The sequence below is a fragment of the Apteryx rowi genome, unplaced genomic scaffold, assembly GCF_003343035.1.
Source record: "Apteryx rowi isolate R43461 unplaced genomic scaffold, aptRow1 scaffold_311, whole genome shotgun sequence".
NCBI lineage: Eukaryota > Metazoa > Chordata > Aves > Apterygiformes > Apterygidae > Apteryx > Apteryx rowi.
In genome coordinates this window covers 295,862-309,061 of record NW_020449542.1, presented here as the reverse complement: position 1 = coordinate 309,061, position 13,200 = coordinate 295,862, and the positions used below count along the sequence as shown (strand labels likewise).

Below are 13,200 nucleotides of genomic sequence, written 5' to 3'. Positions count from 1 at the left end.
ACTACGTTTAACTTTTCTCCCTGTTTATTGTCTTCCATCTATCACCGATGATTTTTGCCTATTATACTGTCTGATTGTTCAGCATTGTGATACCCTTCTGCAGTTCTTTATAATCAGTTTCTGTTTTCAACTACTGCGAATAATTTTTTTTATCATTAAGAAAATGTCACTTCGGTAGTCATCCTTCCTTATGGTTGATTTATGTATAATGTATTGACCTTTAACTTTTTCTTTTGGGACCTTATTGGTCTCTTCTCTTTATTGTGATAACAGGAAACAATGCATGATTTATTTCTTTATCTTTAAATAATTACAAATCCACAAGAGGACCCTTTCTCAAATCTTACGACAGATAATTTCCACTGCAGTCTTCGCTGGGGAACCTTGCTGAATGCCCTCTGGAAATATGACTTCTCTGTACAGGTTTAATTAGTGTTGGTCAACAAGCATGTGAACCCTTCAAAAGACCTTTCCAATAGCCCTGTAAGTTGTTAACTTTCTGTTGCAAAATACATGTTAATTCTTTCCCATGTATTATATTTTGCTGTAATATATTTATTCATCTATAGTTTCTATCAGTTTCTGTAGTGATGGGTATAGGACTGTAGTCTGTAATTATCTGGGCAATTTTTATCACCTTCTTGTTTAAACAATTGGTTACAGATACCAAAATGTAAAATCACTGCTGTCTTTAGAAATCTTAAGTGAATGCCACATGGCCCTGGTGATTTGTTCCAAAATCCTCCTCTATTAGCACTTCAATATGGTATCTTTTCTCCGACTTGACCGTAGGAAGAGAGCTTTGATGTGGTCTTCCCTGATCTCTTCCTTACTGAACATCAGTGCAAAGAATTTATTCTGTGTTTTCTGCTGTGGTTTGGACTTCTTGGGTACTCTTTTTCCTTTAGGAAAATTTTACTGTTGTATGAGGATAGTTGCATTAGATGGACCTTTGTTCTGACATAGCTCAGTAGTCTGTCCTGCTAGTCGTCTTTACTCTGTCATTTAACTATTGTGGCTTTGGGGTCTTTTTAGACTGGTTATATACTTAATATGTGAGTTTTTAAATGGTCTCCTTGCTTTCAAGCAGCTTTCTGTCTTGCTGCTTCATTTCCTTTCCTTTTAACTGGGTTTCTTGCATTTATGTTGTTCTCCTTTATGAAGTTAAATATTACAGTAGTGAATTATTTTTCATTCTCCTGTGAATTAAAATATGCTATTCTGGAGTGTTATCTTGATAATTACATCTTGAACTATGTTGCATGGCTCAAAATTAGATCAAGAGTTGTTTTTCCTTGTGTTAGTCATCTAGCTAGTTGCAGTCAGCAGTGTCATAAGAAACTGTCTCCATCATTACTTGTTTATGTCCGCCCTCTTCTGCCAGCCTAAACAATAGTAGTTGAAGTCCTCAGTTATTAGTGTTTAGTCTTTGCAACCTCTTTTGTTCCCCCATATCTCACCTTTGCTGTCATCATGAAGTGATTGATAGTATAGTATTAATATGCTATTTCTTCTTGGATATGGAATTTAAATGTAGTACAGTACCTGTTGAGGTAAATAATTTAGTGAAGACCCGGGTTTCTTAACAGAAAGTGGTGTTGCTCCACTCAGGCAAATCAATCACTCTTGTGCCTGTATTGTTTGTACTGCAGTACAACACTATCCCCTGAATTTTATTAATCCATTTAGTTTTGAAGATGTCTTAAGTATTCTCTTAAAACCAGTTTTTCAAGTTTTCCTTTTTTATTTTTAAGCTTTTAGACTAAAAGCTGGAAGCGCTTGCAGGTGTTGGTCTTAGTTTGGATGTCTATTTCAGGTGCTGTATTTAGTTGGAACTATAGTTTTGGCCAGACTTCACTGATTCCTCTTCATTTTTATGTTCTTGCTCCCAGCGTGCATAACCATGACTCTGCTCTTTCATTTCTGCCACCTTCCTTGCTGGTATTAGCAATGGCCCTTAATAAAGGCTTTTAAACTCAGTTTAGCTTTGGTAAAGGTGGAGTAGTGACTGTGGGTGACGACCAAACTGGGAGGAGTGGCTGATACACGAGAGGGCTGTGCTGCCATTCAGAGAGACCTGGACAGGCTGGAGAGCTGGGTGGAGAGGAACCTCATGAAGTTCAACAAAGGGAAGTGCAGGGTCCTGCACCCAGGGAGGAATAACCCCATGCACCAGTACAGGTTGGGGGCTGACCTGCTGGAAAGCAGCTCTGCAGAGAAGGACCTGGGAGTGCTGGTGGACACCAAGTTAAGCATGAGGCAGCAATGTGCCCTTGTGGCCAAGAAGGCCAATGGTATCCTGGGGTGCATGAGGAAGAGTGTTGCCAGCAGGTTGAGGGAGGTGATCCTCCCCCTCTACTCAGCCCTGGTGAGGCCACATCTGTGTACTGAGTACTGTGTCCAGTGCTGGGCTCCCCAGTACAAGAGGGATGTGGCACTACTGGAGCAAGTCCAGCGAAGGGCCACAAAGATGATTAGGGGACTGGAGCATCTCTCTTATGAGGAAAGGCTGAGAGAGCTGGGCCTGTTTAGCCTGGAGAAGAGAAGGCTGAGAGGAGATCTTGTCAACGTGTACAAGTATCTGAAGGGAGGGTGTCAAGAGGATGGGGCCAGACTCTTTTCAGTGGTGCCGAGCGACAGGACGCGAGGCAACAGGCACCAATTGAAACACAGGAAGTTCCATCTGAACATGAGGAAAAACTTCTTCACTGTGAGGGTGACAGAGCACTGGACCAGGTTGCCCAGAGAGGTTGTGGAGTCTCCTTCTCTGGAGATATTCAAAACCCTCCTGGACGCGATCCTGTGCAAYGTGCTCTAGGTGACTGTGCTTGAGCAAGGGGTGTTGGACTAGATGATCTCCAGAGGTCCCTTCCAACCTCAACCATTCTGTGATTCTGTGAGTTGAGAAATCTTTATGTAGACCTCCTTTCCCTCCCCCCACCCCCAATTAATACAGTTCCTGATAACTGAACAGATGAATGGAAAAAAAAGTTTTACACTTAAGATTGGCCTATGAAGCGTTTCATAGGCCTGGTTGCCTTAGAGGCTGCCTGTATTTTGCTTTTTATTTCTTCCAATGATTAGTCCCTGAATGTAGCTTTAGGATTATGATTTATTTCATCATGAAGACTTTTATATATGCATGATGTAACCTAATTTAAAAGGAGGACATATAAAGCCTGATTCAGGAAGGGCTGTTGTATATTGGTGGTGCTTGCGTTTCCATCTGACCGTAGGATTGGTGCCTGTATGCTACCACAAAGCGTTGAACTCATTCTGCAGCAGTATTGAACACTGTTACATTCTTTGCAGACTAAGTCTCACCGTTTTTGTTGGTTTTGATTATTCCCTTTATTTTTCAAAGCCTCAACAAATCATCTAGCAGTCAGTCTGATCAATCTTATGGGATTCTAGCTATCGTGTTTCTCTCATTAAGCATCTTTCACTGGTAGTAGTTTTGCAGCATGAGTTTTTTCCTGTTTTTGCTGCTCCAAATTTCTTATTTTCGTTCTGTAGATTTTCTCCTTTGGCAGTTGTTCACTTCAGAAATACTGACTACAACATTGCCTGTGTAGTTTTGTGCTTTTCCTCAATACTAGCATTTTTAGAAAACTAGCTCTCATTTTGCAAGTTGTTACGAAAAACAGTTTTGTAAGTTTCTGGAATTTCATTGCTGAGTCCTACAGAGGTAGGAGATGATATTTATGAGGAAGAATGTGCAGGTTTTACTTACGACTGTGTTCAGTAACAGGTAAGCACATTATAAGCTTTTCTTATTTTTATGTCATACTGAATAATTCTGGTCACCAAAACAGAATTTTCTTGGAGAGCCTGTGTGGGAGGGAGGAAAATGTGTTTAGGCAAAAAGATGTATTTCATGCTGTGTTACAATACACTCAGGTGACATGTAGCAAAGATAAGACCCAAGTCTGTCTTTCTACAAAGGATCTGTAAAAATAGGAATAGCAAAGGTTTGAGTCAGGACTGAGGCGTGGTCTTAGCATATTCTCATTTCCTCTTTGCTCCTGTCTGTTCAGGTATATTTAAAACTTTAATAAAAGCTTTATATGCTTGTGATGCTTTTGTGCTTGTTGTGAAAGAAAATATATGAAATGAAACTGAGAAACTTTAAGAATCAATAAACTGAATGAGTTATTTTCAGCAAAAGCTGAGATATAGGGAAATCCAACTTTGAATTACTTAGCCCTATAGGGAAAAATATGATATGTAAAAGAGAATATTGGATTAAAATAATCTTCAGTGTAACCAACTGATTTCCAGGGAGGTGCATTGATTATACAACTTTTTGGTAAGCAAACTGCTTTCATTCCAATTGAATGTTACCAATGTTACCTTTAGTAGTGTTTAAATGCTGTTACATAATGGCATTTGGCTGTAAGGCTAACATGCAAAAGGAATTAAAAGGCAGTCTCCTCTCTGGTTCACAGCTTTGCTCTTTAGATCCCCCCCCCCCCCCCCCCCCCCCCCCCCCCGCCCCCCCCCCCCCCCCCCCCCCCCCCCCCCCCGCTTAGTTACTTGACAAGAGGGCTTGAATAATGTTGTAAATGCTTTGAAGAATATTTGAGATTTATTCCTCTGGGCCTCTTTACTGTCTGGGGATTCTAACGACTGTCCTCAAACAGTAGATAACTACACAAGTTGATACTCTCCATTGTAAACAAAAAAACAAACAAACAAAAAAAACACCACTGCCGAGTCTGTGAAACCTAATGACTGTTGTAAAACCTGTAGAATAAATATGGGTTTGAACTTTGAACATTTTCAGTCTCTTGTAAATTGTCGTATGCATTACTATAAGCTATGGGTGTCTGGTCAGAGTGAGAATCTTAGTATCACTTGAGCGCAGTGTATACAAGTTGAAAATATTAATAATGTAAGGCTTATGTTGCATTCTAAACCTGATTTATAATGTATATTCTGCAATTTTCCTTTTGCCGTGTCTTGATTTAAACATTGTATAATCTGCTACAAGCATAAGGGAAGCTGACATGGTAAATGGAAAAGAAACATAACTGCTAAGGCTTTTTTTTGGCAATAGCTCAATTCAAACCATTTATTTATTTCCTATTTATTTCCTAAATAATATACTCACTTTTTAAATCTGGTGTTTGATTACTTAATTACAGCCATGTCTATTTCTTATCAAACAATTTTTTTTTTCCATCTATCTGTGTAGTATCAAATAAAGGATTCTGGAAATGTGAGATGACAAAGTGGAAAATCTAGAATAAACAATAGTGCTGCTGATTTACTTTTGGAAATAATTTTATAGACAGACATTCTCTCTAATATGGTATGACAGCACTAAAAATCAGGTTCAAACTTAAACTGTAAATTAGAAGGAAATAAGTTTAATAAAGGTTGGTACAAAGAGGTTAGAGATGAAGAAACTGTTTTAGAAATTTAATATTTATTTGTTTTAATCCTTTTTCAGAACACACTGTTTTTGTGGAGGGCGGCAAGTTGATACAAGAAGAGCAGGTTCCCCAAAGAGAGCAGGGGAAAAGTCTTGGAGTAACTTATTAAGGTAAACAGATTGCAGTGGATTTCTGAATGGGTAAGTGTTGATGAGCAGGATTTTTCTGCTTCTGCTATTCACTTTTTTCTTTATAAATTCTTTTTAAAGAAATACACAGAAGGCTGCTTCTAGCTTTGCGCAGAGGTTCAGTGGTATCCCACATTAGCATATACTCCAAGATGTACCCAAATTATCATATAATTATRTCTGTATTTTTCTTGGTATATCAATATCAGCTTAATTTACTAACTTTTAGTACAAATGTTCTTTACAAAGATTTTTCTCTATATTGATTGTAATGTATGTATGATTGTATACTTGCTTGGAATTACAGGTACAGATATAACTTAACTTGATTGCCTTTTGACACTTTAAAATTCATGCTAGAATTGACAGTGTTAAACGGCAGACTCCCAAAACTATAAAATTACTAACAGCAAACAGAAACCCATGAACAAAGTAACAGTTGGGAGGGAGACTGAAGAAGCATCTCATGCTGAGAGTGAGAAGCAGAGAAAGTTGTTGAAAGCTGCAGTGGAACATGAGGTGGTAAATCAGAGCCTCAGATGAGCTGCCTCTTGTAGTGACTTAGAAACAAGAAGTTGCTCTGCATCCTCCATTACTCAGTAACGATGCTCATTGCATGCAGCGCTCTCACTTACTTCTATGTCTCAGTTATACTGTGGCTGTGTAAGGAGCTTCTAACTATGTGGAATTGGGGAAAAATCMGTTGAATTTCAAGGTTATTAATATGCAAAATGATTTTTACATTTGTTCTTTTTGCTGGGCACTTGGATGTGTGTTGATTGGTCTGGCTTCAATCTTGTATTGTATAAATCTATTGAAGTTGCGATTTTGTAACATTTCTAATAGGAATCAAATGTAATAAGACTTCAGGCTTTTCAATCTCCTTTGTCTAACCCTTGATCTTACTTTGCAATTGAACAAAAACAGTGTTGCAGGACCATTTTAGATTCAAGGGTGGGAGAGGGAGTGAAAAATCAAGCTCATGTAATAAATACCAACAAATTCCATTTCCACTGTGTGTGTATATATATTGTGCTAAACAACAATGTGTAGCTGTTAAGTGGAAGTGTTGGTAATGGCAATGTCTCTTGCTAGTGTAGTGTTAGAAAGGAGATAAATGTAAAGACAATCAAAGAAGAACATAGCGAAACTTCATATTTTCTTTGGATGATCTCTGTTAAGAAGAGAAAACAAGTAAAAGCTGAAACTATTTTAGTTCTGTAGTTATTTTAGAAACTGTTACTGAAAGGTTAAATCTCACTCTGAAGTTGATCTTCTTCCCCCCCCCCCCCCCCAATGTGTTTTTCTTTAAACAGCAGATCTGGAATGGACACAAGTTCTCTGGGAGGATTAGAACTGTCTGAACAAACCCCTAGTCTGCTAGGGAATACCACCATGGCAGCGGGCCTTGCAAATGTAGGAAATACGTTTGGAGGTCCACCCAGTTCTTTAGTTTCTAGACCTAATAAATTCCAAAACTCACCTATAGAAGATGATGATGATGTAGTTTTTATTGAACCTATACAACCTCCACAAACTTCTACATCACTGATACCAGATCAAAGGAGCACTGCTTTTACATCCTCAAAAAATGAAGAGCTTCAAGGGAATGATTCCAAAATGCTTCCTCCTCCAAAAGACTTAAATTCTCAAAAGGGAAGTATAAGTGAAACTATTATTATTGATGATGAAGAAGATATTGAAACAAATCAAGGACAAGAGAAGAATGCTTCCAGTTTTAATGAACGAAGACTTCCAGAGTGTAAAAATAGAACCAACGATATGGAATTCTCAGCTTCCAGTTTTTCAAGAAGTAAGGTAAATTCAGGAATTGGTAATAGTGGTATAACCACAGAACCAGACTCTGAAATTCAGATTGCTAATGTTACCACATTAGAAACAGGTGCTATGAGCTCTGTGAGTGATGGTCATTTAGAAAATGCTGAAGGGCGTGACATGAACTTAATGATTACACATGTAACATCACTGCAGAATTCCAACTTGGGAGATGTATCTAACGGACTGCAGTCAAGTAATTTTGGTGTTAATATACAAACATACACCCCATCTTTAACTTCACAGACCAAGACTGGTGTAGGACCTTTCAATCCTGGTAGGATGAGTGTGGCTGGAGATGTATTTCAAAATGGAGAATCTGTCACTCATCATAATCCTGGTAAGTTATAATATTGAACACTTCCTTAAAAGTTGAAAAGAAATCATAGAATATTTGATTAAAATGTTCTTGGAAGTTACATTTTTAGAGAAGAGCTTGGTTTCCTTCGTTCCCACCACAGCCATATGTGACTCTGTGGAATAAAATATGCTCAGTCAATGACACAGTGTGTTGGGTAGATAAACTGTTCCAGTTTAGCAGTTAGTAATGCCTTCAGATGTTTTGAGACATAAGTATATGTATCTAAAAAGCAAAGCTTTCTTTATGCCTTTGGTGTGCCCCTTTAATGCACACAAATAAAGGTTAGAGCATCTATGTAACTTTTGTACCTTTTTGTATACCTTACTTCTACTAAAACTATTATACAGTTGTGACTAGTATAATGCATCAAAATTATTTAAATAAGTATTATTTTGCTGATTTTTATTGTCTTGTCATCTGAATATTATTTGTCATGCAAAAAAATGAATTTGAAAGTCTGATCTTAGTCATCCAAGTAGTTAGCTAACATAGTACACTGCATAATAATAGCAGTTCTCCGTATTTACGATGCTTAATAAAATGGGGTCCAAGTTATTTGTTTACTCGCATGTTCCTGCAGTAGGTTATAAACACTTTGATTAGTATTCAGTCACCTGTGATAACAAGTATTGTATTATACAATATTAATTGGGTTCAGGAGTTGGCTGTTTTATTTCTGTATCTGTGTGAAAATAGCAGTAAAATGTCTCCTGTTTAGCAAGTAAACAGGCCTCGCTCATGGCAAAATGGGGCAGCTGTGAATGATCTTCTGGAATTGTGTTCTACAGAATTTAAGCTTTCACATATGTAGTTTAAAATCTTCCAGTATGAATGTGAAGTTCTAATACATACTGATATTCTGCTGCTCTGTTAGGCTAGAAATGGGGAAAACAAATTATAACTTCTGCTACAGGTTTAACTTCAGATTGGGTGGGATCATTTTAAAAGGAAGATCTAAAACAGTTAAAATCCAGTTGCAGTAGACCCTTGTTATTAATACACAGTTTCTTAACTTGCTAACATGCAGCTTAAAACAAATGGATTTTCTACTTGTTTTCAACAAATACTTAAATAAGTTCTTCAGTTTGGTCATACATTACCAAATGTACTTTGGCAAATTTATTTTATTTTAATACCACCTTTCATATTGCACTCTAAAAATGGCAGTATAAAACTAAGCTTTCTTCTAAAAGAAGTCAGTTGTTAGTGTTGCTTTTTAAAACTGTGTTAATCTTAAAACTAATTTCAAAACTTGACTTGTGAAGTTAAACTTAGAAATTTTTGTAGTCTGGTTGTCTTCATTGGATAATTTAGAAATTCAGTTCCTATTTGATCTTTTAAAAATAACATTCCCACTGTTGATAGTTAATCCCCCAGCCATGTGGTATGATTATTGTGTCATCACAGATGGTCACAAATAGTAGTAGATGTATGGGAACTTACGGTATTTGTTACCTTAAAATATTGCCTTTGTTTTAAGAAAACCAGCATGGGTTTTCCCTTGAAATACTGTACGTTTATTTTTGGTGTGATTAACAGTGACACACCAGAATTTTGCATGAGTGAAGTCTGATATGCAGGGACCATAGCAATATTGAAATAGATTGAGTTCAGAGACCCTGGGGTAATGGCTGGGTGTCCTTTTAAGGACTGAATGAAAGGAACTCACTCAAAGAAGGGAGGAAGAAAGAAGCCTAAAAGTGAATATGAGATGTGTGTATATAGGATCTTTTTTATGCCTGTGGTCTTTGTATGTGAAAAAGAAATGAAGAGCAGTAGGCTCAAAAGGAAATGGGAAGGGCTACCACAGGTAAAAGGGAAGGAGGAAAACACAAACAAGAGAGGAACGAGAAAAATGACCAAGAGCATGAGAAGAAGAAACAAGAGGAGGAAAAAGGGAAGACAGCTATAATGGAAATGACTCTTACACAAGAAAAAAAATGGAACACGGTAGGTGTGGATCTTTACAGGTTTTTGTACTTACTAAGATGTAAGAGAGCTTTTTCAAGATACGCATTTCACATTTTGTTATTTTTCTTCCCCAGAAGCTGCCTCCTTTTCTTCTAGAGAGAGACTCAGTATGTGCTTGTCAGTAGAAGTTAACACTGCCTGTTAGAAACTTTTCTCTAATATCATGAGGAAGAATTTGATCTTAAATATGTTGAAAATAGTCTGCATAACTCTCATCTGATTGCTAAGGATAGATCCATATTTTCTGGATCAGTGGTGTTCCATCTGTTCTGATTTTCGTATCTCTAAAATATTTCCAATAGAGGTTAAGAATCCTACCTAGTTAAAGCCTAGTGATGATAAACATGCTTTTCTTTGTATCATGAAAAGACCACAAATTGAAAACCACTGCCTGTAGTTCAGAATGGGATGCAAGAAGTCGATAGCAAACTTTAAATGTATTCAAGTATCACAGCTTTCTTTAGGGATTCCTGCTTGTTAGCATTTGTTATATGTGAAATCTTTGGATAAGAGCTTAAATATAATCATTTATAAAAGCAGTTTTGGGACTAGTCCATTACCTAAAGACATTCTTGCTAGCATCTTGGAGAATTATTCATGTTTACTTCCTAATATAAATCAAGACTTAAAGTCTTGAAGATGCAAACCTAGGGTATAGTTTTCTGATACAGATTTTATATAAATATATATATTTATTTTTTTTTTTTCCTTCTAGTGGAAAAGATTACATCTACACATTCTGAGGAAAATAGTAGATCAAAATGGTTGATGGTGAGGCTTGTCAGAAGTCCATTATATGTGGTCACAAACCTATTATAGGTGGTTTGGAAGATTTCTTTTGGATTAGTGTTAGCCTGTTTCCCTGGGCTAAATGCATCTGCTGTATGGGAGGTGTTTGGTGCCCGCTAGAGAACCTTGTGGTCCACACGTTAATTTGGAACCTAATGCCCTAATAAGCTTTAGAGTACATTTCAAGTGCTTTTGGGCTGGAACTTAAGTTTAGTGTCTGAAAGGAATCTTAGTTTTTGTGCATCAAAACTGTCCAAGAACAGAACCAACACATAGTAAATAGGACAGCTAGGGATACAGCTCAAAACTGCACTGATCTGAACCAGATAACTAGTGTAAATGTAGCTGACTTTCAAGAGCTGCATACTTCCACAACAGTTCGTAAACCTTTCTTCCCTGTACCAAGTTGTGCTGATGCAGTTTCTTGTGCTTTAAGGTTTTAAAATGGCATCATTACATTGAGCCACTTTGCAAGATGCCTCCACAAATAAATGTATTGGTGCAGTTGAGGGGAAGCAATAATTTTATAGCAGTTTAGAGCAGGAATGAGTGAGAAAAGATAGGAACATTGTAAACTGCCATTGGAGTAAGAAGAGATCAAACATAAAACTGTACCATAAACTTGACCATTAAAGGAGAGATTTGCAGATAGGAATCTGAAGGATGAAGATATTAGGACAGTGGAGTATGCAAACTGATTATGAATCAACTAAGGAAGTGTAATATACCTTCTCAATTCAAGGACATGAAAAACATTTTATGGGTTCTTCATAGAAAATGGTTAAAAAGTGAAATGTGACAAAAAATCATGGTATAAAAATGAAGTCTGAAGGTGGAAGATGGAAAAAGTGAAAGCAAAAGAGAAACAAGATATCTTTAGATGTTCCTGTGGTGTGTTTGTGGAAGGAAAAAATGCAACAAAATGTCAATTTGGGGGGGCTGTCTGGAGCCTTAAGATTTTAAGCAAATAGAGATTATCTCAGTGAGGTACTAGGAAGTCATGGTAGAAGTTTCAAACCCAAATAACCTAGCAAATTGATGTTTTGGTAAGTGGCAGTTGAGTGCTACTAGAATTACAGGCATATGTTATGTAATCTTACTGGGCATGCCTTTTATTCTGGATAGAGGAGAAATACAGTGCATTCCCACTTGAAACCTGTTATAGAAGAGGAGAATCTCAAAATATTTTGACATATTAAAGTGCTGCCAGGAGATGCATATGTCTGAGGCAGTTGACACAATAGTACAGAAAAGTTTGAAGAGGGCACTCAAATCAAATTTAAATTCAAGCACCGTGGTGACATGCCTTAGTTTGTCTGTGTGGAGACTCAGACATTAAAGGAAACTTGCCTAAAGGTTTAAAGAAGAATGTGTTTTGTTCTGCTTTCTTTCAGTTTTCTCCTCATGTCTTTGTCCCAGCTCTTCTCTTTACACTCATGCTTTATAATGGGTCAGTTTTCAACTTGTCTTGCACGCCTGAGAAATAGGACATCCTTGATAGCTACAGAGTCATACTGGGAAATGATCTTCCCCTTGTACAGGAACATCCACTGTTTGTTGGTGTATCAAGGGTTCTCGGGACGTAATGTTCCTAAACTGAATTTTAAAACTGTGCAGCAGAATGTTCTCAATAAAAGCCTTTAGGGGAAAGAGAGGACTTCAGAAAGTAGAAGGGAGCCTTTCCTCATATGATTTAATGAAGGGTTATGGACCAGATAACATCCATTAGGAACAGGTTATGGACAGTTGCTGAAATCTGTAGGTAACCACCTGAATTGTAGACCTTAAAATTCTTTTATGCGGTTGTTAATACCCCTTGTAATAACACTCCAGGAACATATTGAGTTACTGCAATAAGTCATTCAAGGCTTTAGTATTTTTATTTAGTTATGATAAATTCTGTGTTCACTCTAACTTAAAAGCGGTAGCACAAGTACTTACATAATAGAGTAATATTTATGTAGATGAGGATGTAGTGAAATGCCAAGCTAGTAGTGAAATACTGTTTTAGGTGCTTGGAATGACAGTCTTAAATCCACATGCTGTGACAGTATTTGGGATAGCTGACACACCACTGAAGACATACATAAATGGTTTGTTGTAATGTAAAAGTTCCTGTTTGGGTGTGGTTTTTGTTTGTTGTTTTGGGTTTTTTTTCATACTTAAATGTCTCATTCTTGGCATCCTTCAAAAGCTCAAAGTTTCTACATTCTGATGAATACTTAAAATGAAAGCTTAAATTCTGGAGAAAAGCCTAGAAATTAAATTTTAATGGAGGATATTTTTGCCAGAACTGCATATTCTGGATCAAACCGAGATACTGAGCATATAATTCAACAGCAGCACGTGACATTTCTAGATGCATTTCTGTGGGACAACAAACTTTGCTTAAGTTCCTATTATGCAAGCTACTCTAAGATGTTATGCTGTAAAAATTGGCCAAGGATGAATTTGTTTTGTAGTAGCCTGTTGTCCAGGAATAAAGACAGAAGACTACCGGAGTCTAGAACATGGGGAGATGGATTTGTTTACTGCCAGAACTTAATGGAATGTAATTTCCTAGCCTTATTGTTTTCTGATGAGGAAGGCTAAAGGCTTTGAAAGTCTCATGAATTTGTGAGTTTGCGGATTAAGTGATAGCCATTGCATTGAAAGGGTTATTGAGTAAAACAAGAAC

At 37.2% G+C, this 13,200-nt stretch overlaps 1 protein-coding gene across 13 annotated transcripts in view; it reads left to right on the top strand.

The window, feature by feature from the left end:
- ZMYM2 (zinc finger MYM-type containing 2) overlaps positions 1-13,200 on the top strand; it is a 93,012-nt gene that overhangs the window by 16,186 nt on the left and 63,626 nt on the right. For 7 of the 13 annotated variants that reach the window (XM_026070541.1, XM_026070545.1, XM_026070539.1 and 4 more), the window contains 2 exons: positions 5,456-5,578; positions 6,883-7,742. In XM_026070541.1, coding sequence (XP_025926326.1) covers positions 6,893-7,742 — 850 coding nt within the window. In that variant the 5' untranslated portion in view covers positions 5,456-5,578; positions 6,883-6,892. The other 6 variants (XM_026070546.1, XM_026070547.1, XM_026070543.1 and 3 more) reach the window with 5 other exon arrangements.